We start from the raw sequence: 25071 nt of genomic DNA, 5'->3' as shown, positions 1-25071 counted from the left end.
GAAGATCGCGCACGAGGCCACGGAAGCCCTCGCTTACCTGCGCTCCTGGGCCTCGCCGCCGATCATCCACGGCGACGTGAAATCGGCAAACATACTCATCGACGACGACTACACCGTCAAAGTCTCAGATTTTGGAGCCTCGACATTGGCTCCGACGGACGAGGCCCAGTTTGTGACGTTTGTGCAAGGCAGAGGCGGGCGCAGGATTTGGATCATGGGTATTTAAAATTGCAGATGGCAAGAAAAAAAAAATTGACAGCCTAAATTATAGATTTATAACACAGAATTAAGTGGTACCATCATTGATTAATAAATTGATCACAACTTGAAATTGTCCAGCTACTAATGGTCAACATATCAAAGTGGCAACATGTGAAATAAATAGAGGATAAAACAACAAAATGGTAATCAAAATGAGAGTGCTTTGCTATCAACATTAGCAGAACATTAGGCACACAATATGAAACATATCTGGCAGATCTAAATCAAAATGTGTTGGTGTAAACCCATATTTTCTATGACTATATATCACACAGCTAATCTTCTTAACCTTTCAATTGTAGCTTTTCAATTTTTTTAATTAGATCTCACAGCTAATGATATACAATATAGAAAACAGGGCATACATTAGCTGCAGTTCTGCATAGAACACCTGATTGCCAGCTGCCCAGCCCTTTCAAAATGTTGGGCGACCCATTGGTTTCAGTTGAGGAATTATTAATGACAACAGATTCTCGAAGATTAGTATTTGATAACAGTTTTTAGCCTGCAAGAAACATCAATGTGCTACTAGCTGCCTAGTCACAACGATAATGGAAAAGGTAGGCCTAAATGGTCAACATGTTTGCTAGTAGACATGAATGATCACAAAAGTGCACAGGATGCTGCTTCGCTCACAACAGAGAAAAATTATATGCTACATGCTAACCTCAATTTGACAATTTCACAAACAATTAAAGGAATCAGGTCTCTCTAATCAAGCAGGCCACGCGGTCGGGGACGGATCACGGGGAGTCGGGGACGCGGTCACGTGCCACACGGAGGCCATGCGGGTCGCAACGGAGCGCGCCGCCGCGGCGCCGCCCGCCGGCCGTCCAGTAGCGCCGGCCGCCCGGCGCCCGGCCGTCCACGTCCAGTAGGTGGCGCGGCTTCCGCGGTGCCGCCGCCGCAGCTCCGCGCAGCGGCGCAAGCCTCGAGCTCCGGCGCTCCACCCTCCCCCTCCCCATCGCCGAGCTCCACCCTCCCCGCCGGCCACCGCCGGCTAGGGTTGAAGCAGAGGCGCCTGGATGTGGATGTCAGGATGTGTGGTTTGTGCGTGCTGTGCACTGGTGCCTGTGCCCTCTGTTGTGCGTGGCCTGGCTGATTAGAGAGGCCGAGTGGGCCGAGTGGCAAATTGGGCCAGGGAGAGCCCGAGAGGGAAGATGTCCGCCGGTAGGCCTTTTTATTTTGTTTCACTGTGTTAGCTTCTTTATTTTTGCTTTTTCCATACATATAACTAGAATACACTATATACATGAACTTTTTTTCAAAAATAATGAATATTCAACTCAATACCATTGAATATAAGTGGGCCCGCCCCTGCGGCCGGAGGCCCATGCCAGAGGAGGCCTAAGGCACGTACAAAGGCAATTAATGCCATTTTTATATGATGCCACGTAGGCTTGTTTTGTTGACGCGGATCAGTGGTAAAGGAGAGAGAGGGACGCAAGACGACGGCGCGGCTCGTGCTCCGACGCGCTGCGGACAACCTCATGCTTGTTGTATGAGCGGTGGCCGACGGCTCGGAATCCACTGTGAAATTAGACAAATCCGTGCTGCGCTACCACCAATGGAAGCATTGAGCCTCGCCTCGCCGGTAACAACCCGCCGCACCCTTCCTCCCGCACCACGCCGCGCTGCCATGCACCGATAGATGCATCGAGCTGAGCCGACCTTCGCCGGCAGCACCCCGCCGCACCCCACCTAGGCAACCTCGTCGGGCCGCTCTGTCATCCACATCACGCTGACTCGAGTGCAAAGGGCGACTGTGAAAGAGCGGGAGATACAGGGGAAGCATATGTGTGAGCGAGAGCCACCTGTCCGTCGAGCGAGAGCCTGTGGCTCATATATATGTGTGAGGGGAAGCAGCGCAAAGTTTGTTCCCAAGCAAGATCACGATGCACAGCGAGCCAAGCACACGAGGTAGAGAGAGAGATTAGAAACAGAGAAGACGGGTGGGCTTGGGCTCATGTGAAAGGATAAGGTGAGAGAGGAAAAGGTATACAATGAACATGCTTTGCTGGCTGAACGGCATGATAACTGGTATAAGCAAGAGCACGCGTGGCCTCCAGGCCAGAGTTCTGAATGTCAAATGTTTTTGAATGTTAGTCTTCGAATCCATCATTTTATGTAAAAACATACGATTTATATTATGTATTTTGTACTTTAGTGAATCATAATATCATTCTATCTATTAACAAAAATTATATTATATTTGTATCTCAACAAGAAATTTAAGATCAAAACAAGCAACAAAATAGCTACAAAGATGAACTTCATCACCATAAACTATGTGCCCTTTACGAATTAAATGATCTACAGATAATAGACAAGTCATTGTATAAAGATGTCTGTTAAAACACTCTATGTGTGATTTTCAAAACACTTACAGATGACAGTTGTTTAGACTGTTGATCGTGCCCTGACAGATGACTGTTGATCTGCGAGGTCCTGCGCGGCTCCAGCGTCTGCGATAAACTTCATCCTTAACTCGACACCGACTATGACGTCCTCAGTCAGCTCGCATGATTGCTTCCAGCGGCTCTAGCGCGGCGTCGTACGCTACACCACCGTCAAAGTGTTATAATGTTAGAACTGACTTTAGATACCACCTCTTTAGTTTCGGTTTAATTTCAGCTCGGGAGAAAAGGGGTGCGCTACAAGTTACTCTCGGTTGGTATTTGCAATCGGGACTAAAAGGACCTTTTAGTCCCGGTTCAAAAATCAGCCATCCGTGGGAATCCTTTAGTCCCGGTTGAAAAATCCAGGCACACGTGGGGGACCGTTTAGTCCGGGTTGGTAAGATCAACCGGGACTAAAAGGTCACCCTTTAGTCCCGGTTGGTATTACCACCTGGGACTAAAGCAATCGGGATAAAAGGGGATCCTTTAATCCCGGTTGGAAACTCTAACCGGGATAAAAGGGTCCCCTACGGGTGGCTGAAAAAGAATAAAGTCCTCGGACCCTTTTTATCCTGGTTGGTATTTCCAACCGGGATAAAAAGGTTCCCCCATGTGTGGCTGGGAAAGGACTAAATCCCTCGAACCTTTTTATCCCGGTTGGTATTACCAACCGGGATTAAATGAGGTCTTTAATCCCGGTTGGTATTACCAACCCGGATTAAAGGGTCTTTCATGAGTTAATACAAAAGGATAGCATCCCCTATATAGATAGATGTGGTGTGTAGGTGGGATGGCAAGGAAGCTATGCTAATTATGGATTAATTAGGCTTAATAGATTCGTCTTGTGAATTAGCCCTCATTTATGCAATTATTTTTATCATTAGTCTAGATTTAATACTCCTAATTAGCATCCAATATCTGATGCGATCCGAACTAAACTTCAGCTCATGGATCCAACAATGAGTAAACTAAACCATCATTGTCCATGCATTTCGATCCAGCCCTCTTAGTTGAACGCCTGTCAGTTGCTATACAGGTTATTGCCATAGCTTTCACAAGAAATTTCCAATTAAATTCTACTCTCTCTCTCTCTCTGCGTAGTCTCCATGACAGCCACGTGTTATTATTCCAATGTCCATCCTTTTTTTCTCCTAATGTACTATACAGACTAATTACGCATGAAAAGTCGTCCGGAAGAACTCGGTGCCGATTCATTCGCTAACTTGAATTGTGATGGTAGGTCCAGAAGTCCTAGAAATTTTGAAGCAAATGATGCATTTTGCTTATGTTTTGTGGGTGTACAACAGTTGTGAGCCAAAATCTATCCTGGCATGGTTAAAAAAAGGAAGCAGGATAAAGGATATTAGAGCAACTCCAAGAGACTGCTAATCTTACCCCCTAATACTTTTTTTGGGGAAAAAAGAGAAAAAACAAACTCCAACAGTACACCTAAACCTTCCCTAATTTTTTAGCAACGCTAAAAAACAACCTACCACCATGTATATTTTAGCGTTCCCGTTTCTCCCCCAATCGCGATTCCCGCGCGTGAGCCCACCCGTTCCCGCGCGCGCGAGCAGATATTCCTTCCCCGTGCGGCCTCTTCCCGCGCGCGTAGCGGCGGCGGCGAGGAGAGCAGCGGGGTGAGGGGCGTCGGCCGGGTGGACGACGAGCGCTACGCGGCGGCGGCGGCCCGCGGCAGCGTCCCGGTGGACGGCGAGGGCCAGGCGGCGGCAGGTCGGGGCGGCATCCCGGTGGACGGCGAGCGTTGGGTGGCGGTACGCTCCTCTCCTCCCCTGCGCAAGAGTCCGGGTTCCAGGCGGCGGTGGCAAGCAAAAGAAGAAGGTGCGGCTGTCTCTCCGACTCGCTCGTCTCTTCGTACAGTCAGGGCTGCTGCCATCTCTGGGGTTCTAATGGTGGATGCGCTTATTTGTTTTTGCAGAAGTGGAGCAAGGGAAAGCAAAAGGAGAAGGTGAAGAACTCGGTGCTGTTCGACCAGGCCACCTACGACAAGCTGCTCTCCGAGGCGCCCAAGTACAAGCTAATCACCCCCTCCGTCCTCTCCGAGCGCCTCAGGGTAAACCCCTCATTCCAGATCTGGAGTACCATGAGTCGTGGGAACAGAACTAACTTGCATTATCTTCACTGTTCAGCGTGATCTTTGCTTATAAGTGACTGAACTGTTGTTTTGCTTCTGCTGCTGAACTTAGCAAGCAACAGATACCTAGACAGTGGTGTTCACTAGTGTTGAGCACAAGACATTCTAGCCTTGTGATCTCGAACACTACTTATGAAATTAGCAACAGAACTATATTTATATTGAACTTTTGTTAACTTACATCTATGTGTCATATCTAACTGAACTTAGAAGTAGTCTAAAACCTATCAATAAGGGATAGCTGACTGAGTCTTTGTTTTTCCTTATGCCGTTGAATTCAGCAATAGAAATTGGTGCACTATCATTCAGATAATGCATTGGTGTTATAAAGTAATTACTATGATGATATTGAGATGACTGGTGTAAGAAGGTGACTGGTGTAAACAATTTACTGCTCTTTTTTGTCTAAACTGAAGGCCATATAAGTTAAGAATATTTCATATCAACAATGAACTTACTTTATTTTATTAGATGGAACCATAATACAACTAATATATTACAATGGTGTTGTGGAACAGAGCTAACTTGCATTGCTGATATTGTTCTGCATATCTTCGCTTGGACGTGCCTGAACTCTTTGTTGCCTGTGCAGATGCAGGCACCACGGCAGGGCCAAGTAAGGCGCAGTGGAGGGATGCTTCAACGGCGTGTGGTGCTCGTCGGCGGCGACCACATCCCTCAATGGAACAGCAGCAGCAGAAATTTGGAGAGGTCCAGCAGCGACGACCTCGACCTGCCTGGTAGTGGTGACATGTGTGGTGATCTGCAAGGTCCTCCGATTGTAGCTCTTACCAGTGATGATTTGGACTCCCTATCGACGGTGCCGTACCCATCCAGCGGCGGCCCTTCTGGTGCTTTCGAACAAGCGGCCAACGGCAACCCATTTGTGAATGGTATGAATCATAAGCTCTTTAACTCAATTCCCCGTGAGATAAGATAGATTTCTTGTGCTGTGTAGTCAATTCTAAGTGGCTTTGTTTTGCCTATAGAAGGATTTTGCATTGATTGAAGATAATGTGGCAACTAACCTTAGCTTGTATTATCATATTGCTTTTCTTCAGAGCTTCAGGCAGTTCGATTCAGTACAGTAGCAACTGTTGTTATTTGTTCAGTTTTCAATTAATTGTGTGGCCACCAGCTTGGCTTTGTTTCTCAGATCTGATTAGCTCACAACCAAGTGTTCTCATTTGCTTGCTAGTTGCACTGTTGCTATTTCTATTTGTCTGAAGGGTCAGCATCTCAGCTCGGTTGAATTCATGTGAAATGTCTCTGTCCGGCAACAGTAGACTTTTTAGTCTTTGCATGCTTGCGTTGGCCTGTAGCTAGTTAGTATCTTGATCTATTCAATTCAGTGCAGTAGCTTGGCTTAGCTAAAAATTAAAGCCTGCTAATCTCATCCAGCTAACGAACTTGGCTTAGCTAAAAATTAAAGCAAGCTAACAACGACATCTCCCTCTCTGTTCCTTGTTCTGCTTCTACTACTGCTCCATGGCCAATGTATAGCCTGTGCACATGTGGATGATAGCGTTGGCGCCGATGGGGGCCTTGTTCCTTGTAATTCTTGTTCTGTACAAGCTTTGTACTGTCGACTTCATAATTGAGCTGCAGGCATGTGAATGAACTGTATTACTTTGAAAAGAAACTTGGTTCTATGCTGTGAAGCAAAACTAAAGGGTATGTGGTTAAGTGGAAGTAGGAACAAGGAACAGTTTCATTGCTTCTCATAAGATGAGTTATAAATACTAAAATCAGCTGTGATCCTGACTAGTTGGCTCATATTCCCTTCACTTTAGGGACTTAGCTAGCTGACTAGTTGGCTCCTAGCATGTAGTCACCATCTTGTTGGCATGATAAAATATGCCACTTGAGCAAGTTTTTATATGTGTAGCCTCCATATACCACTTGATGTTTATTTTCTACCTACTGGGCAGGAAACGGATATTTTTCCAACATGATGATGGATGAAACCAATTTAGGGGATTCTCATTATTATAGCAACACATGTGGTGACCAACAATCCCAAGCAATTGAAGTTGGTCCAGCAGCCCCCTCCGCAAGGCCGAACCATAAGAGATCAAAGAACTTCAGTGACCACGAAGATGAGGTTTTGGTTTCAGCATGGTTGAATGTAAGCTTGGATCCGGTCGTAGGCAAAGATCAAAAAGGTGCCAAGTATTGGTCTCGTATCTGTGATTACTTCCATGAACACAAGACGTGCACCTCAAAGCGTACCATAAATTCTCTCATGCACCGGTGGGAGACCATACAAAAATGTGTGAACAAGTTTTGTGGATGTCTAGCACGAATTGAGTTAAGGCGTCAGAGTGGTAGTACAATGAAAGACAAGGTACTTACTATGCAATACCACGATTTGTTTCAACTATTTTATTTTTATATATCGTATATGAATATTTCTTGTATGGTGGTGCTTGTAGGTTGCAGAGGCATGTGCTTTGTACAAGTCTGAAGACGAACATCAGAAAGCATTCCAGTTCATGCATTGCTGGAATAAGCTGAGAACACAACCAAAATGGCTTTCTAAAATTGATGAATTGGCTGTTGGTAAAACATCTAACAAGAAGCAGAAGACAAGCTCAACTGTTGACCCGAATGCAAGTTCACCAAGTGAAATAGGACAAGGTGAGGTTCAAGGTCTAGAGGATAATGCATTGACAAGGCCGATTGGTAAGAAGAAGGCAAAACTAGCACTGCTGCAAGAGAAGAAAAAAAGTGTGACAACAACCTTAGAAAATATGTGGGCACAGAAGAAAGAAACTGATGGGGAGAAAGAGCTAAAAAAAGAGGAGAGGTTCAACAAAGCTTTCGCTCTTGAACAAGAACGAGTTGCTCTTGAACAGGATCGAGTTGCAAATGAAAAACTACTTCTTGAGTTGAGGAGCCAGGAGGTCCAATTGCAAAAAAGGAGGGATGAAGAGAGGATTATGACCATGGATCTTACCGCCATGCCAGATGAGCAAAAGAAATACTACATGTCCTTGCGCGCTGAGATCATGAGTCGACTATCTATGTCTAGTACTTAATTACTATCATGTTTGATGCCCTGCCTGTCTGTCTCGCTGAAGTACTCGATGACCTATGATAGAACCACGATGTTTTGTTTCATCATCGGACTCATTCGCATTCACGGTCACATGAGTAACAGAGATTAAGAAATCATCATCGTCATCATCTGACGACGAATCCAACACTAGATGCATCGAAAGGCTTCGATTCATAGCAATTCCTTTTTACCTGTCTCCAATTATAGTTGGAGATCGAAGGAACTGTTTTTCCTAGGTATTGACAGCCACATAAAAACACATTACGACAGAATCCTCACATGTCAAAGCTGATCGCAACAAAAAAACAAAATGAAAATGATGCTAGGCAGTAATCATTACTTTGATCCGCGCAGTGCACGGAGGATGATGCCGGCAAGGAATGCCGTGCAGGGGCTGCTGAAGTCCACCGTGCGCGGGGGTGGCGGCGTGAGACCTCTGGCGCACGGGCAGGTGGCGTGATAGGGTACGGAGGAGTATTTTTGATGGGCTCTGGACACGGTAAAAATCAACGGATACTAATGGGCCTAATGCGATGACGTGGCCTCTTTTAAATTATTGGGGAGTAGTTTTTAGCGATCTGCTGTGGGCTAATATGTTTTTTGGGGAAAAATTTTTTAGCATAGCTCCCAATATCTCATTTTGGGAAGAATTTTTTGGGGAACTCTTGGAGTTGCTCTTTACAACCCGCATCAGCCATCAGCATATGGAACATATAAATTTTTATCGTGTGCACCAGATCCATCTCCAGTAATCAATGAAAATATAAATGAAAATTACAAATTATTTCCGAGAAGTTTCATCTATTTCAAAATCTTGTAGATATAAATTACACATCTTGCAGAAAATAAAGGAAAAGAGTAATTTTAAGGACAAAGCAAGAAAATTAAGTACAAATTTGTAATGCAGGGAACACTGTGCATTATGATAAACACATTATTACAGGATCATAGCAAGCATCAGCAGATGAAACCAAATAAGTTTTATGGCCTGCAAGGCTGCACCAGAACCAGATCTGTCTTCAGCGATTTTTTTTTAACAAACCCGCATGAGATTGTGCCATGATAAAGAGGAAGTCTTTATGAGCGACGAAGCGCCAGGAAGAAAGAAAAACGATTAAGCACAAGATCGTGTACTTTTCAGCGATCATTATAAATATCTCAACAACCGCAAAGGCAGAGCACCACATGGATGGTAGATTGGTGCTGGATGTTATAGTCTGCCAGGGTGCGGCTGCCCTCCATTTGTCTGCCAACAAAGATGAGGCGATGCTGTTTGGGGCGAGTGCCATCCTTCTCGTAGATCTTCAGCTTGACAGCATTTGTATCTGAGCTCTCAACCTCAAGAGGGATGGTTGTTCCGTACAGCGTCTTCGCAAAGATCTGCATCGTACCTCTTGGAAATGGGTGGAGGACAAGGAGAACGGTGGACTCCTTCCAAATGTTGTGGTCCGCCAAGGTGCTGCTGTCGTCCAACTGTTTGTTGTCGAAGATGAGGCACTGCTGACCCTTGGGAAATCCCTCGGTATATTCAATCCTGCTCTTCACGTTGTCAATAGTATCTAAGTTGTCAACCTCGAGTGTGATGGTCTTGCCTTTTAGCGTCTCCATTACATAGATTTGCATCTTTTCTTGGAGGTCAAGCGTGGATTGATGCTGGATGTCATAATCAGCCAATGTAAGGTTTTCATCTAGCTGCTCTCCATCAAAGACAAGGCGGTGCTGTTCGAGAATCTTCGCCTTAACGGTACGCAAGGTATCTGATGGTTGGACCCGGAGGCGGATTGTTCTGCCGGTGGGGCTCCTCACGAAGATATGCATTCTGAATGAGCATGGTAAGCATCACAATTTCTTAGACAAAAATGCCTTAATCCATCTTTTATTTAGGCTATGCATCAACAAAAGAAAAAAAGCTAACTAATCCAGCAGGTAGTAGAAGCAGGAACTTGTTATCTTAATAAAAACAGTAGAAGCCAGAAAAGAAATCTACTGCTTAAATACAATTTGTACAGAATGACAGAACAAGGCCGGTGTCGCATTAAGCCTAGCATACCAAGTTTTTGAGCAATAATTAAAAATTTACATGGTTCACTCAGTTCTGTACATTGAAGAGATAAAGTGAATATGCAGTTCTCTTTTTCCTGAGCACTTTCTATTGGAATATATTGGACCACCAACAGGCTAACTCCAAATCAGCAAAGAAGACTGTAATGCATGTTAAAGAAGCTAGAGCAGACTTCAGAGAATCTACAATATTGCATCGATCTATCTAATTGAATGAACAGAGCATGCAGCCATTAATTTCCACCAGCAACTAAATAAACAGCAGATGCTTTCATCTGACTTTTGTTTGGGCTATAGAAAAGTAGCCAAAAATGTCAACGACTCAAACAGGTGGCAGGATAAATAAGATGAATGTAACAGTCACAAAGGTCGATCGACATGCTGCTCCTTTATGTATGAGCTTTCGTATAATTTTAAAAGTAAAGCATCTAATTAGTTGGCACCAACAGGTAGTTAGATACGCAATAGGAACCTCTCATCTATCAATGCATTTTTTATAAATAAACCTGTTGTGTGCTCTACGAACCGTTCTGCCATTTTTGAATTGTCCTTGTTTTTAAAGCGGAAACCAACAAATGCAGAGTGTGATATATTATTTTGCTTATAATCGAAATGACAAAGGAAGGCTACACAACATAGTATTGGGCATACAATTCAAATCCGTGATACAAATCACTTCCTAAAGACTTTGTTTTGCATATATAGCACACGATGGTTCTACTCAAAGGCAATAAAAACTCTCCCCCAAATAAAACGATCGTCTATCATCATCGGACATGTGTGCATCACGCCAACTTCTCCACCTTTTATTTCTAAAAATAAAATGCAAAATTCTACAGAAGAAAGGTCATCACATCTATTTTCTTTCGAGGAACATCACATCTATTATTAGCAACTCTCGCAACTGAGATACCCCAACTTGAACCAACCAACCACACAACACAAAAAAAAAACCCTTTCGCTCGGGGACGGCCTGCAACTCTGCAACAGAACCGCCGACACCAAAAGGGCAACCTAAAGTTGGCGGCGCCCATTGAAGGCAAAGATCAAACGCGGCGAGATTCTGCGAACGCCCGCGGTTGCCGGCGAGTCGGAGGCGGGGAAGAAGTGGGGAGCTGGAGCAAGAGATCGCACCTCTCTGTTCGCTGCTCGCCGGTGAGAGCGCCAACAACAATGCTGAGTGCGAACTGCGGAGAGAGACGGTGTGGTGGTGGAGTCGAGTCGATCAATGAATGTGCACGAAACATTTAAACGGCGACGGGATGGTGGGCCCGGTGATTCAGGAGGGATACGAACGGCCGGAGATTTCAGCGCCGTCGATTTTGCTCCGAGATTCGTGCCGCGAGGATCACGAGGCGTCGCGTGTGGTGCTGATCCGCCAGAGTGACAGGGAGTGGGGTTTGGAAGAAATAATGTGAAACGCCACGAATTTATTTCGGAGTCACGTGTCCTTTTGACAATAGAGTTTACTACACAATTTTTGACAATAGAGTTTTCATCCTTGACCTCCTTTTTGCAACATCAAAGACCTACCTGCATGTCCAAAACCATTCACAAAGACCAACAATTTAAAACCTGAAGGTAACTTATAATTCTAACATATATAATTCTAGTACTATGAGGCAATCAGCTAGGACTATAAGAGGTTTTGTTCTGCAAACTGAAGAAACAAGATGCATATGTTCATCAGGCTTTGTACGCAGGTTTTGTTCTATGTTGCCCCTAAGGTCATTCTCAGTGAAGTTTCATGGACATTAAATCCTATGTCACATCAGCAGTTTTGTTGACTTGGCAACTTAATTATGAGGAGAAAGAACAGGAAAGTTTCACGCCTTGAAACCCAGCTGGCACAGTCACCTAGTCCCATGAAACCCAATGAAATTTAAACCCAGCTGGCACAGTTACCTAGTTCTATGAAACCTAATGAAACTTGCGCTGAGAATGTTGTAGTTTCATCGTATGATACAATTGATCATAACTCTATACAAAAATTAATTGCTGCACGATGAAATTGCACACTAAGAGTGACAATTTCATTTCATTGAAAAGATGACACGGTAGTCTTAGTAACAATGTGATGAAACCATGCACTGAGACTGACCTAATAACTAATACTAATCGTGATTGAAAATTGTTCTATCTTCTGGATCCTAAATAAATGCACCTGCATTGAAACTAGAAAAATAACATCAATTGATCATTTGATTGGCTCTACGCGCTTCTTCATATGCTTTTTTTATTAGTGTGAGTGTTGCTTTAATTAGTGAGGTTTACTAGGAGGTAAAATGACACTCTTTGTGGGACAAATGTTAGAGTCTTTGCGGAACGATGGGAGGACAAATTTTAGAGTCTTTGCGGAACGAAGGGAGTACATGCCACTATATACTCACTTTAATTTTTTTTTAGAAAAAAACTAGGACACAAGTAGCTTCTGAGGGCAGAATGTTAATGATGCCTCAGCAGCAAATGCCTTCACCTGATCGTTCATCAGTTTATCAAACTACTCTGTTGAAAACAGGACAATATACTGAAACTGATATGAGCAGAGCATTTGAAATTGAAGTGCGTATACTGCATTTTAAAGGACACCATATCTAATGTAGAATGGAGATCTATCATGAACACGTAATCACTGAACTGACTTGCCAATAAAGGCAAGCATGTAGCAAATTAGTTCACCAAACAAAGCAGTACTGTGTAATTAACAACAGACCCCATTCATCATTCAAAAAACAATGTTCAGAGATACGCTAATGAGCTAATCATGTTTGAAGTATTACAGTACAGACAATGTATAGATTACAGAAATGGACTCAGAATTTCACAAAAATGGATAGTAATCATTGGCAGACTCAGAAATTTGGACATGAAAGTCATCCACACGTGAAGGATCATTTGCACAATTTTGTAGATTGAGATCTGATCCTTCTTGTTCATTGAAAGTTTTTGAGCTAACAATGCCCTGTCGATCAAGTCCTTCCTGACAGACCTTTCCAAACTATGATCTCCTATGTCAGTATCCTTGTTCTCGAAAACATGTTGACATAAGACTCAGCGCCAAACAATTTAACAAACTATTTAATTCAAAGCCTTGAGGAACCTCACGCAAACATTTTTGTGGGTTAACAGCTAGAAGTAGTGCCATCAAATGCCTTTCAAAGCACAGATATTGTCAAATGACATGGGCTAATTGGACAGCTTATGAAAGAGTTAGGTCTACACAAAGTAGGGCGTCTATTGGTCTGCACCAAACCAACAAGCAAACCTGTAGGCACAGACAAAAGTAAAATAAAACAAAAGGAAAAACTGCCAATATTCAGGGAACTAATTCAAAATACCAATTAATATCGTACTAATCATCTGAAGTACAATGCATGTTTTTGGTTTCAGCCACCTCCCTCTTGAACTTCTCAAAGACCTCTGGACCCAATTCATGTTTTCTTACATAATGCTTAATAAAATCTTTCTCCGAACAAGCTAGGAAAGTGGCTAGCGCAAAATTGGGAGCAACCAACCCCCTTTCTTGCAGCCAATTGTACATTAAAAACCTAACTTTGGTTCTCTCGACAGTGAATGACAAGAATGAGGGGAACGTAACTAGAGCACTTAGGGGATAAGCTGTCTCATTTAAAAGGAAAGATATCTTGGACTCAAGGACATGTATCTTCTGATTCAAAACATGTGGAGCTATCTTGATCATGTTCACTACATCCTTTGGGGAAAGTCCAGTCCTAACCAAAAAGTCAAACCGATCTTGGAGTTCATCACCCTTACCACGGAAAGATTTGAGTGCCTTCTTCATATCCTCAGAGCCTTCCACAAATCCTATGCCTTTCAAAAATTTTACCTTCTCCTCCAATGATTGGTCAGTACTCCTGTCACAAGATGGCAGGCGGCTGAGCTTTGTCCCTAATTTGTATTTCATCAATTGCCGTGGATCCTCCTTTATAATCTTCCACAAACGCCTCTTTCCCACACTGAGATTTGTAAGAATGCTGTTGGCCGCCTTCACTCGAGCAGAACCAAGGATTGACGCATTTGCTACTACAAACTGCTTAATATCCTCATCACATACATCAATATCAGCTAACAATAGTATAACACTCTGTATGTTCCTCGCGAAATCGCTGGCTGGTACATCTGGGAAGTCCAGGAAAAGATTAAATAGATCCTTTTTTTCAGAACCTGCTTTCAGCATGATGGTAACCACTCTAAACAGTACCTTTCCAGAACCATCCAACAGGAAATCTGGGTTTTGGCTGATCAATTTACCAATACCCTCCTTATCAAATCCCAATTCAGTGAAAAATTGAGGAATTTCAACCATCTTTTTCCAATCATATGACTTCTGCACAGATAAGAATTGACCGATCCAGTCTCTCTTAATGCCACAATCATCTAGCCACTGCATGATCTTGAATTCAGCATTTAGGTCACGTGCCAATATGACAGGGCAAGAGGTCACAAGTTTTATCACAGTTGTTTTACTGAACCCTAGATCCTCAAGAGCACTTAGCTTAGATGGAAGCACATTGTCACCAGATCTAAAAAACTCCACAGCAGCCATGTATATCCTCCCTATCTTAGTACGCGCAAACCCATAATTACAAAGAAAGTGGTAGTTCTCCAGCAATGTCTCATCATCGGCAAGAAACATAAGATCCCGAGGTAGAAAGGAATCATACTTGCCTGGCTTGAGGCCCATGCTCTCGAAGAACGGCTCGAACTCGTTGACAGGGTGGTACCGGAACAGCCGCACCAATGCCTTAGTGGCCCTCTGATCCCTCACCTCAGTCTTCTTCACCTTTGACATGAACACCACCTCCTCACCCCCCTCCACAGGGTCCTTGATAGCATCCTTCACCTGGTCCAGCAGCTTGCTCACAAAGGCAGGCGAGTGCTTGCTTATATGCTCAGCATCGGCAAAGGGCAGCCCCCGTGTGAAATGGAGGTACTCCAAGAAAGTCTGCTGTGCAGTCCAGAAAACCCGGCTCCTCTCCATTCGCTTGAGCTCCTTATCGACCACCACCTCCTCCTCATCCTCATCCTCATCCAAGGGTTTCTCCTCCCCACGGCGTGCGGGAGCAGCTGAGTAAGGCCGCAACTGATACTCATGACCAATTGGTGTGAACCCACAAATTGAGGTAGCTGATGATTCTTGAACATCCCAATAACGGGTAGCAGTTGCACACAAATGTGCCGCTCGGTATGGCTCACTGTGCTCCACAATGAGCTGAACCCGAGGAACCCACCGGAATCTGCGAACGGTCCTCAATGCGTTGCAGAGGATCATCGGGAAACTAAGCAGGAAGTGCAGGCAATGGCGCAGGAGCGGAAACAAAGGTGCTAGCTTTGGGATGCTACTCCATGGCCGTCATCAACAGCGCCTATAGCTTCTCCTCTTCAGCACCCAGTCTGCACGCACAAACCAAAACACCAAATAAGCCGCGTCGTGGACCAAGAATTTGAAAAGAGGGTATGCCTAGCCAAAATTTCCAATCGAAAATATGGTGTAATCCAATAAATGATTCGTTAACAAACTACAAAATTCTCCAGAAATCGTTTTACTAGTATAAAGTAACCATAAGTATGATAATACATTTAAAAAGTCTCATATAATACCTTAAAGTTGACAAGTGAGTTCAAAACTTGCATAAATTATAACGAACATATATCAGGTCATGCAAAAATTACAATATCAAGGAATCATGTGTGCACGATAGTTTACAAACTGTGTTCTCATATTTTGATAAAGAAATCAAGGAAGCGTTATCGCCAGCATAATTTGAGTAGCAGCAGCAGGAGCATGGAACGAGGGAAATAATAGATCGCATACTGTCAAAGATAAACATGAACAAAGCACCCAAACAGCTCCATATTTCCTCGACCAATTTTAATTTAACTAATCAGTAATCCTCTGGTTCATTCAAGCATCACGATGAAGGGTTGAAGCGGGATGGAGATGGAGTAGAGCACCTATTGCGGTGAGGGGATTTGACGACAGGGCAGAGCATGGGGAGTGGAGAACGGGCGGGTGAAATGGCGGTGGCGCCTGGCAGTCCGCGGCAGATGGAGCGGCAGGCCGGCAGCCAAGTGGGGCGGAGCCTGTGTGCAATGGGACGAAGCAGGGGCGCGCGGCGGCGGCAGGGCGTCGAAGCAGTAGCTGCTTGGATAGATGGCACCGTTCATTGGGCCGGGTCTGCACGGTCACAGATTGGGCTGAGCTCTGTTTCTTTAATTGAATTCTGAGTTCATTTCCGTTCGTGACACCACCCATTCTCACATAAACCTTTTTTAGAAGAAGGGTCCAGGCATAAAGGACAGGGCAGATCTGATGGTCTGTTTTTCTTTTTATAACAAAGGAAAACGGACCATCAGATCTGCCCTGTCCATGCCTGGACCCTTCGTCTAAAAAAGGTTTACATGAGAATGGGTGGTGTCACGAACGGAAATGACAAAATTATGTAGATGATTTTTTTCGCAAGAAAATGTAAATAATTTCTTCTAGTGATCGGAAGAACTCAGAATTCAATTAAAGAAACAGAGCTCAGCCCAATCTGTGACCGTGTAGACCCGGCCCAATGAACGGTGCCATCTATCCAAGTAGCTGCTGCTTCGACACCCTGCTGCCGCCGCGCATCCAAACCCCAGATCCCCACCCCAACTCAACCCCTCAGCCGCCGCGCGCCCCCGCTTCCTCCCATTGCGCACAGGCTCCGCCCCACTTGGCTGCCGGCCCGCCGCTCCATCTGCCGCGGACTGCCAGGCGCCACCGCCATTTCGCCCGCCCGTTCTCCACTCCCCACGCTCTGCCCTGTCGTCAAATCCCCTCACCGCGATAGGTGCTCTACTCCATCTCCATCCCGCTTCAACCCTTCATCGTGATGCTTGAATGAACCAGAGGATTACTGATTAGTTAAATTAAAATTGGTCGAGGAAATATGGAGCTGTTTGGGTGCTTTGTTCATGTTTATCGTTGACAGTATGCGATCTATTATTTCGCTCGTTCCATGCTCCTGCTGCTACTCAAATTATGCTGGTGATAACGCTTCCCTGATTTCTTTATCAAAATATGAGAACACAGTTTGTAAACTATCGTGCACACATGATTCTTTGTTAGAGAATCATTTATTGGATTACACCATATTTTCTATTGGAATTTTTGGCTAGGCATACCCTCTTTTCAAATTCTTGGTCCATGATGTACGTAATGAACATGTCACTTGCCTTAGCAGTTGTCTTGGCGCGTTTGTTTTAAAAATTTAAAAGGCAGTCAAAACATTGTCATATTTTAATGCAGGAAGTAAATAGTAATGAGCAAAAAAAAGAATAATAATAATATTTACTGTCAAAAGGGAGGAGAGAATTTAAAGGCAGCTAATTTTAGCAGGAAGCAAATAGCAATGATTAGTTGCCACTTCCCAGTTCGCACCCACTGAATGTTACTGAGTGGATTCAGTGGTTTATATCACTAAAACTAGCCACTAACAAGATGAAAGCAGCAGCAGTGCAGATGCAAAATAGCAATGCCCGTGGTGGTGATGGCTGCATTTGTGGCAGTCCAGAGTAGCGGCTGTGAGTATGATGCAGCCGTTGTCAATTAGAAGGTGCACCGTCCAGTTCAGTCAGATAGATCAGCGTCAGTTGATTTCCGAGGGCAAGGCAGAGCAAGCAGGCAATGCAACAATGGGCAGAGATTGCCAACAATGCAGCCCTTTCAATTAGAGGTATTGGTCAGTGCAGCTGACAAAAGCACACCAGTAGTATGCAAGTTCAGAGGTGATCACTTGAGTTTCAGATTTGGAACAATTTGCCTCTTGCTAAAGATGAGCAGTAAGTAAAATTGGTGCAATGGATTGTTTGCCTACTACAAAATTATACTACAGAGCAGAATAATGGTTCACAATAGTGTAGATAACAAAAGTGAAGGCACACGAGATCTTACTGCCTAATCTAGCAGCATTCAAACGTGCAGATCGAGAATGGAGAGGATTGGAGATTGGAGGGATACTCACGTTGGCGGGCGGAGACGCGGCAGTGCGTCGACGCCGGCCCGGCGAGGTCCCGTCGCTGGTGAGGCGGGGCGGCGACGGCGGGGCGGAGGGCGGCGGGGCGGGGCTGGCCGGCGGCGGAGGAGGGGCCGGCCGGAGGCGGAGTGGGCGGCAGGGCCGGGCGGAGTGCGGGGCGGCGGATCGGCCTTCGGTGGGAGGCGACGGGAGACGGGAGGCGGAAGAACGGACCGAGGAGGAGAGTGGAGAGGACGGGGGCAGGCCTGGCGCTGACGGGTAGGAGACCGGAACAGCCTGGGCCTTGCAGCCGTTGGGCTGGCCTGCTGGCTTGTTGCTGTTTTGGGCCCTGCCGAACGGCTGGGCTGTACAGCAACAGCTGCAACCCTGAAGCGAACTGGGCCGCATGCCGAATAGCTGGGCGGTGTTGTTCATGCTGGATGTCGCAATCAGCTAGTGTAAGGTTGTCGTCTAGCTGCTCTCCATCAAAGGCAAGGCGGTGTTGTTCCAAAATCTTTTCCTTAACATTATACAATGTACCTGATGGTTGGACCCGGAGGCGGATTGTCCTGCCCGTGGGGCTCCTCACGAAGATAGACATCCTGAGTGAGCACGCCAAGCATCACAATTTTTAGGCATTTTTATAAGCCGAGATCGTGGCATCGTTTGGACTTCAGTCAAGGTCGGACGGTTAGTCTCCTCGATCGTGGGAACGAAGCAACCAAGCCGGCATCCGTCCTTCCATTCCCATTTCCATTTGCTGGGCTTCATCTTCACCCACCCCTTCGAAGAAAAGGAGCGGAAGCGTATACGTCGAAGGGCAAAGAGCTACTACAATTTTGTAATCCGATCGAGGAAATGCTGGCAGCACCTGCTCTCGTTTCTCTGAGCCTATTCGCTTCTTTATCAGCCACCGAATAATGTTTTTCTCTCATAACAAATCAATCGTTTTAGCTTTTCAGCCGGCTTATAAATTCAGCCGAACAGTTTCTCGCGAGTGCTTTTTTTTTTAGAAATTCACAACTAAAAGCAGTCTGTCTCTCTACCACGAAATGAGCTGCCACGCACGGAATCTTCACTCTTCAGGCAGTACAGCATTTGGGCGCTAGCTTAGCTCGGTCCCTGTCCAACCCAACTCCGAAGATTTTCCAAACGAGGACATTTGATTGATATTTGATAGTACCCCAACTGATCAAGAACAGGGACTGATGCGAACACACCGCGTGAAAATTTCCTCGTGCATTGCTACTACGTAGAACACATCGGCGCGGCGGCGAGGGATGCCCACGGGAAGTCATCAGGAACGCGCCGGCAAAGCGCTGTTCGAGGAGATTCTTGAGAGTACGGAGCTTCGTCGGCGGCGAGAGGTTTGGGCCATTTGGCACGGCGCCACCGAAGCCGTTTGAACGCGAGCGTCAGGTCCTGGAGCCCCGTGCACGCCACGCGGCCACCTCGCCGATGACGCCGGCGAGCGCGTTCTCGGGCACGGGCAGGGACAGCGCCGCAGATGCCGGCGAACGGGACCGACGCGGCGGCAATGCCCAGGCCTCGCACGGAGACGGCAGGGACAACGCCGCGAGCGCGGGCAGCGCGACCGGCAGGCCCTCGGCGCAGAGCGCCTCCGCGCGGCATCGTGCTCCCGCCGTCTGGCCTCTAGCATGGCGACACCAAGCTCCCGCGCGCCCGCGCCCGCGAGAGGGCTGCCTATGCAAATCTCGCCCGATCTGGACCGCACTGCTACATCCAACGGCTGTCAGGTATCCACCCCCGGTCGTCATTTCGTTTACCGTCCACCCCCTTGTCGTCGGCTTGTTGCTCGCCGGAGCGCCGCCCCGCCGGTCTTCAAGTCTGGGACCACACCCAGTGTCCTGGTCACGTTTTGCCGCGACCGCGAGCGACGAGAACCTCCGGTGGCGTGGTCACTAGCAGCTTCGTGCTCGCCGGGCGCGACATGACATCGCCGGCGACGCTGACCTTGTTCAGCTGTTCTTCTTGCCAGTATCCACCGGCCTCGACGTGGTTCGCGCTCCCAGCCACGGGAACGTACGCAGGGGCGTCTCACCCTGCTCGCGTGCGCCGGCGACGGCGACGGCGCGACGCCATGTGATCCAGGCGCGCCCACACCGGGACCACGGTCGCCTTCGTCTTCGCCACGCTCTCGCCTCCATGGTTCCATGCCGCAACGCGTGCGTGTCGTCCACACAGGCTACTTTGCAAGGTACGCACGCCTGACCGCAATACCATCATCGTCTCTGCTCGTTTGCTTCCTCGTTAGGCATGTCGCCGGCGGCTGTGCCCAAGGTGTTCGCTGCTTTGCCTGCGAGGGACCAATGCTCAGGAATGTGCATGAGCATGCCTGCCGGCTCCTACTCTGACCAATCGTTCTGAAATACTGATAGAACGTGGTTGTGAGCCGTTATGAATATACTCTCCTTCACTGCACTCCAACATTGCTTTGGCATGTTTATAAAATAGGGGGGGAAACTTACATTTTGCACGGCATGCTTTATTAAGTACCAAATAAATACATACATGCAGTCTGATGGTGCCATTTTGCTTGACAGATTCATGCTTCTCTATCATGTATGGCTGCCTCAGACTTTCGTTATGTATGTGGAGGCACTGTACCACATTTCCTCAAGGAAATTTCTATTGTTTTCAGTTGCGGCCTGAAAAGTACAGCAGGACCAGGAGAACACTAGGGGGAATCAAAATTCCGATCCTATATAGAGGGCTCCATTACCACGTATCTGATTCTATGCAGCTCAATGGCTGCATCTTTCATGCTCATTCTTTCTGACGGGATTTGCTTTGAGCACGAGATGCCGACTCTGACAACCGAAGCTAAGCAAGCCAGTATTTTGTCATCCTTTGCAGCGTTTTCACATGGTTGCACCTCTAATAGCACTGTATCCACTATTTCTGTCAACTTGTCAGGTAATGCCATCTCAGCAAACAAGTGCAAGCTCAAGCCTTCTCTGAACATATCGTCAGTTGGTGCTCTCCCTGTGAACATCTCCAGAAGGGTAATCCCGAAGCTGTAAGCATCACCGGCAGTGGATACAGGCCCACCTGCTCCATATTCTGCGACAACAAGTATGTTGATGATTAAATTCTCAGTTCTGATTTGTGCACAAACTAAGTTGGTTAAGAATTGCGTACGGTGGACATTACAATTACCTGGAGCAACGTACCCAACGGTTCCTCTTATCCCTATGGAGCTTCCAGTATATGAGCCAGATATGTTCACAGATTCACCAATCAGTTTTGAGAGTCCGAAGTCAGCGACGTAAGCAGTCCAGTCACTATCAAGGAGGATGTTGTTGGGCTTCAAATCACAATGGATGACTGATGGCCGACTATTGTTGTGAAGATAATCTATTGCATCTGCAACATCAACTGCAATATTCAAGAGTTGGATTAGATTTAACTTGTGCAGCTGCTCATCTGTTCGCGGATGCAGCCATCTATCCAGGCTGTAGTTGGGCATGAACTCAAATACTAGTGCCTGGAAGTCGTTGCCTCTAGTGTCAACACTAGAGCAGCAGGTAATAATATTGATCAAATTCCGATGTTTCACCCGTCTCAGAGCCCCACATTCTGCCAAGAAACTTCTTGAAGAACCAGATTGCTGAAGAGTGAACACTTTCACAGCTACGGCAGCATTTCTGACTGCCGGAAGAGACAGACTTCCTTTATATACAGAACCATATTTTCCTGCGCCTACCAGATTCGCGGGTGCAAATCCATCAGTAGCTTCAAACAATTCAAGGTAGGAAACTCTGGGATACTTGTCCGTCAACCCAATACGGTTATCAGTTTTCATCTTCTCAGGTGTTATTTTCCACTTTAACAGAAAGAGCAGAAACAATAGAAGAGAGATGCATATAATAGCACCAGCAATGGGAAGCACAACCCTAAGCAATGTGTGATGGCGCTTCTTATGAGGCATATCCTGACATGGAGGCAATTCTAGCTCTCGAATGCCACCACAGAGCCCATCATTTCCAACCATTGAGAATCCAGTCATGTTAGCAAACACCCCGTGGGATGGAACCTCACCATCAAGATTATTAAAGGAGAGGTCTAGTTGAACCAAGGTACTTATGTTCTCAAAAACTTTTGGAATGATTCCGGAAAAATTATTATGTGCCAGATATAATTCCTGTAAGCCGTTGATGTTACCCAACTCTTGCGGTATTCTGCCTGACAAAGCATTCCTTGTGAGGTTCAGTGTGTTGAGGCCTCTCAGATTACCAAGCGACTTGGGAATCCTACCTGTGAAATAGTTGTCAGCCAAGCCAAGGTAGACCAGAGATGCACAATCACCAATTATAGTTGGTATTTCTCCGGAAAAATTGTTTTTCGAAAGATTGAGAGTTTGGATATGTTTAAGGCTGCCAACTTGTGGAGGAATAGCTCCGGATAAGTAATTATCAGATAGCAATAGGTAATCTGTCAGTAACGGAAGGCCAAATATCTCAGTAGGGATAAAACCAGTGAGCAGATTGGAGGACAAATCCAGGTTAGGTAAGTTTGTCAAGTTACCAAGGCTTCTAGGAATGGGGCCATCAAGCCTATTGTTTGACAAGGAAAACATTTGAAGTTGTGTGAGGTTGCCGAAGGAAGATGGTATATTTCCTGACAATTGGTTATCTCCAACCAACAATACTTGCAGACTTGTAAGTTTTGCGATATCTTCAGGAATTACACCATGCAGGTTGTTTTCAGTCATGTCTAGGTTGCTAAGGTTGACAAGATTCCCCAGGCCTGAAGGGACCACTCCAGAGATGCCATTGGCCGCAATGCTGAGCCATTGGATCTGTGTCGAAAAATTTGCGATGGAAGTAGGAAGCACGCCTCCTAGCCTGTTGAGGGGTAGATCTATCAGTTGAAGACGAGTGCAGTTTGTAAACAGAGTGAAGAACTCCCAACCCTGTTCATCTTCTGCCTGCAGCTGATTTACACCCATCTGGACTTCGAATGGGCAGAGCTTCCCTATCTCAGGTGCCACCCTCCCTTGGAATCTGTTCTGTGCAAGACCTAACACTTGTACCATGGTGGCGTTACCAAGTGAACTAGGAATTGTTCCAGACAGCCGGTTGTTACCCAAAAAGAACTTTCTGAGAGTCGGCAGGTTGGCGCCTGCATCAGCTGGCAAGCTTCCATGCAGCTTGTTCGATGCAACTCCGAAATATTGAAGCGATGATTTGTTGAAGAGCAGTGGTGGAATTGTGCCGGAGAGATTATTTCTACCCACCTCAAAGGATCTGAGATGGTCTAAATGGGAAAGACTTGCAGGTATGCTCCCTACCAGTCTGTTCTCAAGGACATCAAGAGTCTCAAGCAAGGTAAGATTACCAAGTGATGGTGGGATGCTTCCTACCAAATTATTGTAGTGGATGTAGAGGATGTGAAGCTGAGACAGCAATCCAAGCCCAGCAGGAATTTCACCTTCCATTTGGTTGACTCCGAGGGAAAGTCGGACTAGGTTGGAGCAGTTGCATATTTCTCGAGGGATCTCACCACGGAAGGAGTTGTTGAACAGAGAAAGGAAACGCAGGCGGCGTAGCCGGCCGACGGTGAGTGGCACCTCGCCGGCCAGCATGTTGGATTCCAGGTTGAGCTTCCGCAGGAACGTGAGGTTGCCGATCGCTGGAGAGACGATGCCCGAGAGCTGTCTCGATGACAAGTCCAGCGACGCCACCCTGCCAGGGTGCTGGCGGCTGCATGTCACGCCGGTCCACTGGCAGACATCGGAGCTTGTTCTGTTCCACGAGCTCAGCCAGCCCATGGGGTCGGAGAGCTCCAGCTTGATTGCCAGCAGGGCTCTTCGATCACCACCAGCCACTTGCTGCTCCAAGGAGGAAGATGCATGACTGCACATAGAATGGAGCAGGAGCACGAGGACGAGCACATGCAGAGTACTCATGCTTTGAGGCGCAATCTGTCAAATGCAGAGTCCTCGCTCGCTGGTGCAGCACAGCAGCAAAACAACAAATAGTGGCGCCACTTTTTTCTTTTGTAAGTGGAAACTAACCAAATTAGCAGAACACTCTTTCAGTCAAAACACATGTAGCAGTCCAAGTCATGTCGAATGGCCTCTTTCTTTGTCCTTGGACTTAAGAGTACATCTTGATAGGCATTTGTTTGTCTGTCTGTTTTTTTTTTCTTTTGGGATAAGGATAGGCATTTGGATTGTATGACTTTTGGGTGGCGAGTCGACGGCCATGTTGCGTCACTGCAGATGGAGACACCATTGACACCATAGTGGAGGGGAGGCGAGCTGGTACTGGTGGCGCACTTGGGACGCACTGACGAGAAAAGGAGAGGGTGGCCATGGGAGGTGGAATGAGCTCGGCTCGGTGGGCACAGAACAGAGGAGGGGAAAAGGGTGCTGGAGCTAGAAGATGACCCTGACGGGTGGGTCCTCCAGGAAGTGAGAAGGAAAGAGGGAGCTGGTTGTGCTGTGGCCGTGGAATTTGGCCGAAAATAGATAGAAGAAAAAGAAACAAAGGAGACTGGGATGAAAATTTGGTGCAAATTTTCCAGCTCTAAAACTTGATTTAAAAAAAATTCAATTCAAAACTTTTTTTTTTAAAAAAGAGCAAAACCTATTTGATCTTTTCGCATTTTGAAAATGTATTTTCCAGACAAAACACCATGCAAGAGAACATGAAATGCAACATCACATACAAATGTTATGGCCGATGGAATTGTATCGCCCTTAGGAAAATACATGGCCGATGTGTGTTCATCATCTTCCTAAGGCAATTTTAGTCATGATAATTTTTATTGGTACACAAGCTTTTCCAAAAAAGAAATAGGGGGTATATTTTGATAACCAAAATTGGCACGGCTGATAAACCGGAACTTCCGATTTTGTAGAGGTCTTATATTACAATTTGGGCATTAGCATTGCAGATCCCTACTCAAGACGATCGAAATACATATATAAACCGTCCAACCGTCCAATTCAAACTCCAAATCAAGCTCAGTGATCCTGATAGCTCTGTCCCTGTCCAACCCCACTCTTGAGGATTTTCCAAACGAGGACATTGATTGCTAGAACCCCAACCAGGGTTCATAATTTCGGCTGAATTTCGTCGAACACCGGTAAATAGTCAT

At 46.1% G+C, this 25071-nt stretch overlaps 5 protein-coding genes across 5 annotated transcripts; 2 read left to right on the top strand and 3 right to left on the bottom strand.

Annotated features, from left to right (window-relative positions):
• Positions 1-4434: 4434 nt before the first annotated feature.
• On the top strand, positions 4435-6264 carry LOC117861708 (uncharacterized). Its single transcript, XM_034745262.2, has 3 exons — positions 4435-4502; positions 4600-4734; positions 5408-6264. The coding sequence occupies exon 3, from the start codon at positions 5408-5410 to the stop codon at positions 5753-5755; it is 348 nt and encodes a 115-aa protein (XP_034601153.2). The 5' UTR covers positions 4435-4502; positions 4600-4734; the 3' UTR covers positions 5756-6264.
• A 315-nt stretch (positions 6265-6579) lies between these two features.
• Positions 6580-7864, top strand: LOC140223079 (glutathione S-transferase T3-like). Its single transcript, XM_072294510.1, has 2 exons — positions 6580-7162; positions 7251-7864. The coding sequence occupies exons 1-2, from the start codon at positions 6767-6769 to the stop codon at positions 7854-7856; spliced, it is 1002 nt and encodes a 333-aa protein (XP_072150611.1). The 5' UTR covers positions 6580-6766; the 3' UTR covers positions 7857-7864.
• Positions 7865-8740: 876 nt separating this feature from the next.
• On the bottom strand, positions 8741-11366 carry LOC117860104 (polyubiquitin 11). The gene is made up of 2 exons (XM_034743326.2): positions 11072-11366; positions 8741-9695 (listed from the first exon to the last, which is right to left on the bottom strand). The coding sequence occupies exons 1-2, from the start codon at positions 11182-11184 to the stop codon at positions 9035-9037; spliced, it is 774 nt and encodes a 257-aa protein (XP_034599217.1). The 5' UTR covers positions 11185-11366; the 3' UTR covers positions 8741-9034.
• A 1886-nt stretch (positions 11367-13252) lies between these two features.
• Positions 13253-18152, bottom strand: LOC117860102 (transcription termination factor MTEF18, mitochondrial). Its single transcript, XM_034743324.2, has 2 exons — positions 17953-18152; positions 13253-15352 (listed from the first exon to the last, which is right to left on the bottom strand). The coding sequence occupies exon 2, from the start codon at positions 15228-15230 to the stop codon at positions 13290-13292; it is 1941 nt and encodes a 646-aa protein (XP_034599215.1). The 5' UTR covers positions 15231-15352; positions 17953-18152; the 3' UTR covers positions 13253-13289.
• A 2229-nt stretch (positions 18153-20381) lies between these two features.
• Positions 20382-23875, bottom strand: LOC117860099 (uncharacterized). The gene is made up of 2 exons (XM_034743321.2): positions 21124-23875; positions 20382-21027 (listed from the first exon to the last, which is right to left on the bottom strand). The coding sequence occupies exons 1-2, from the start codon at positions 23873-23875 to the stop codon at positions 20666-20668; spliced, it is 3114 nt and encodes a 1037-aa protein (XP_034599212.1). The 3' UTR covers positions 20382-20665.
• Positions 23876-25071: the final 1196 nt, after the last annotated feature.

This window comes from Setaria viridis, chromosome 6, assembly GCF_005286985.2.
Source record: "Setaria viridis chromosome 6, Setaria_viridis_v4.0, whole genome shotgun sequence".
NCBI classification, from domain to species: Eukaryota; Viridiplantae; Streptophyta; class Magnoliopsida; order Poales; family Poaceae; genus Setaria; species Setaria viridis.
The sequence above is the reverse complement of the archived record's forward strand: the minus strand, read 5'-3'. Positions and strand labels throughout refer to the sequence as shown.

Coding starts and splice junctions, on each gene's coding strand:
- LOC117861708 (XM_034745262.2), top strand. CDS start 5,408: ATGCAGGCACCACGGCAGGGCCAAGTAAGGCGCAGTGGAGGGATGCTT.
- LOC140223079 (XM_072294510.1), top strand. CDS start 6,767: ATGATGATGGATGAAACCAATTTAGGGGATTCTCATTATTATAGCAAC. Junction 7,163..7,250: donor GTAGTACAATGAAAGACAAG/GTACTTACTATG, acceptor TGGTGCTTGTAG/GTTGCAGAGGCATGTGCTTT.
- LOC117860099 (XM_034743321.2), bottom strand. CDS start 23,875: ATGAGTACTCTGCATGTGCTCGTCCTCGTGCTCCTGCTCCATTCTATG. Junction 21,028..21,123: donor CGTTGGGTACGTTGCTCCAG/GTAATTGTAATG, acceptor TTGTTGTCGCAG/AATATGGAGCAGGTGGGCCT.
- LOC117860102 (XM_034743324.2), bottom strand. CDS start 15,230: ATGATCCTCTGCAACGCATTGAGGACCGTTCGCAGATTCCGGTGGGTT.
- LOC117860104 (XM_034743326.2), bottom strand. CDS start 11,184: ATGTTTCGTGCACATTCATTGATCGACTCGACTCCACCACCACACCGT. Junction 9,696..11,071: donor GGCGAGCAGCGAACAGAGAG/GTGCGATCTCTT, acceptor ATGCTCATTCAG/AATGCATATCTTCGTGAGGA.